Here is a 652-nt window from a genome sequence, read left to right on the forward strand (position 1 = left end):
ACCGAGGGAGGGAGAGCGGGCAGATGGGCAGATGCTGTCGCCCGTGGCCTTCTCGCACCTCCCCACACGCCTACCCCAGGCTCTTACCGATAACCAGGTCAGGTTTGGGCCCCTGGAGCAGGTGGTAGGGCCGCGAAGACACCTTGATCTGCAAGTCCCTGCAGCCCCCCTTCTCCTTGGTCCCGGAGCTGAGGCGCCGCGATACCCTGGAACCAGGACTGACAGACACTCCTGGGCCATTCTAGGGAGCCAGAAGTGGAGTGGAGAAAGGGCTAGAAGTTAGGGCACTGGGAGGCCAAATTCGGCAAGACAGAGGAGAGCAGCCCCCGCACCCCCCAGCCCTCACCCTCTGCAGGGTAAAATGCTGCTGGTCATTCTCGGGGGGCAGGCCATCGCCCACAAATTGCAGCTCTAGGGCCATGTGGGGGAGCAAGACCGACAGCTCCTGAAGGACAGAGAAGACAGACCAGGGGCTCACCTGGCGTCCGCCTCCACATGCCCCCCCTCCCACCCTGGAGGGACTTACCCAAAACACCATGACCAGGTCAAACTCCTTCCCGGCCTCCACCACGTGGATTTTCAGTGACTGCTTGTTACGGATGTTGAGCTCAGGGACTGAGAGAGAGGCTGGCCAGTTAAGAAGATGGTCTCC

The 652-nt window shown here is 61.5% G+C and overlaps 1 protein-coding gene across 1 annotated transcript; it reads right to left on the reverse strand.

Moving 5' to 3' along the window:
* Positions 1–87: 87 nt before the first annotated feature.
* LOC115285117 (zinc finger MYND domain-containing protein 15-like) lies at positions 88–621 on the reverse strand (the record flags this gene model as incomplete). Its single annotated transcript, XM_029931496.1, has 3 exons — positions 527–621; positions 347–445; positions 88–241 (listed from the first exon to the last, which is right to left on the reverse strand). Coding segments are annotated over exons 1-3 (265 nt in total), but the record flags the coding sequence as incomplete, so codon positions are not given.
* Between the last annotated feature and the right edge of the window lie 31 nt (positions 622–652).

Source organism: Suricata suricatta, unplaced genomic scaffold (assembly GCF_006229205.1).
Source record: "Suricata suricatta isolate VVHF042 unplaced genomic scaffold, meerkat_22Aug2017_6uvM2_HiC HiC_scaffold_42402, whole genome shotgun sequence".
Taxonomy (NCBI): Eukaryota; Metazoa; Chordata; class Mammalia; order Carnivora; family Herpestidae; genus Suricata; species Suricata suricatta.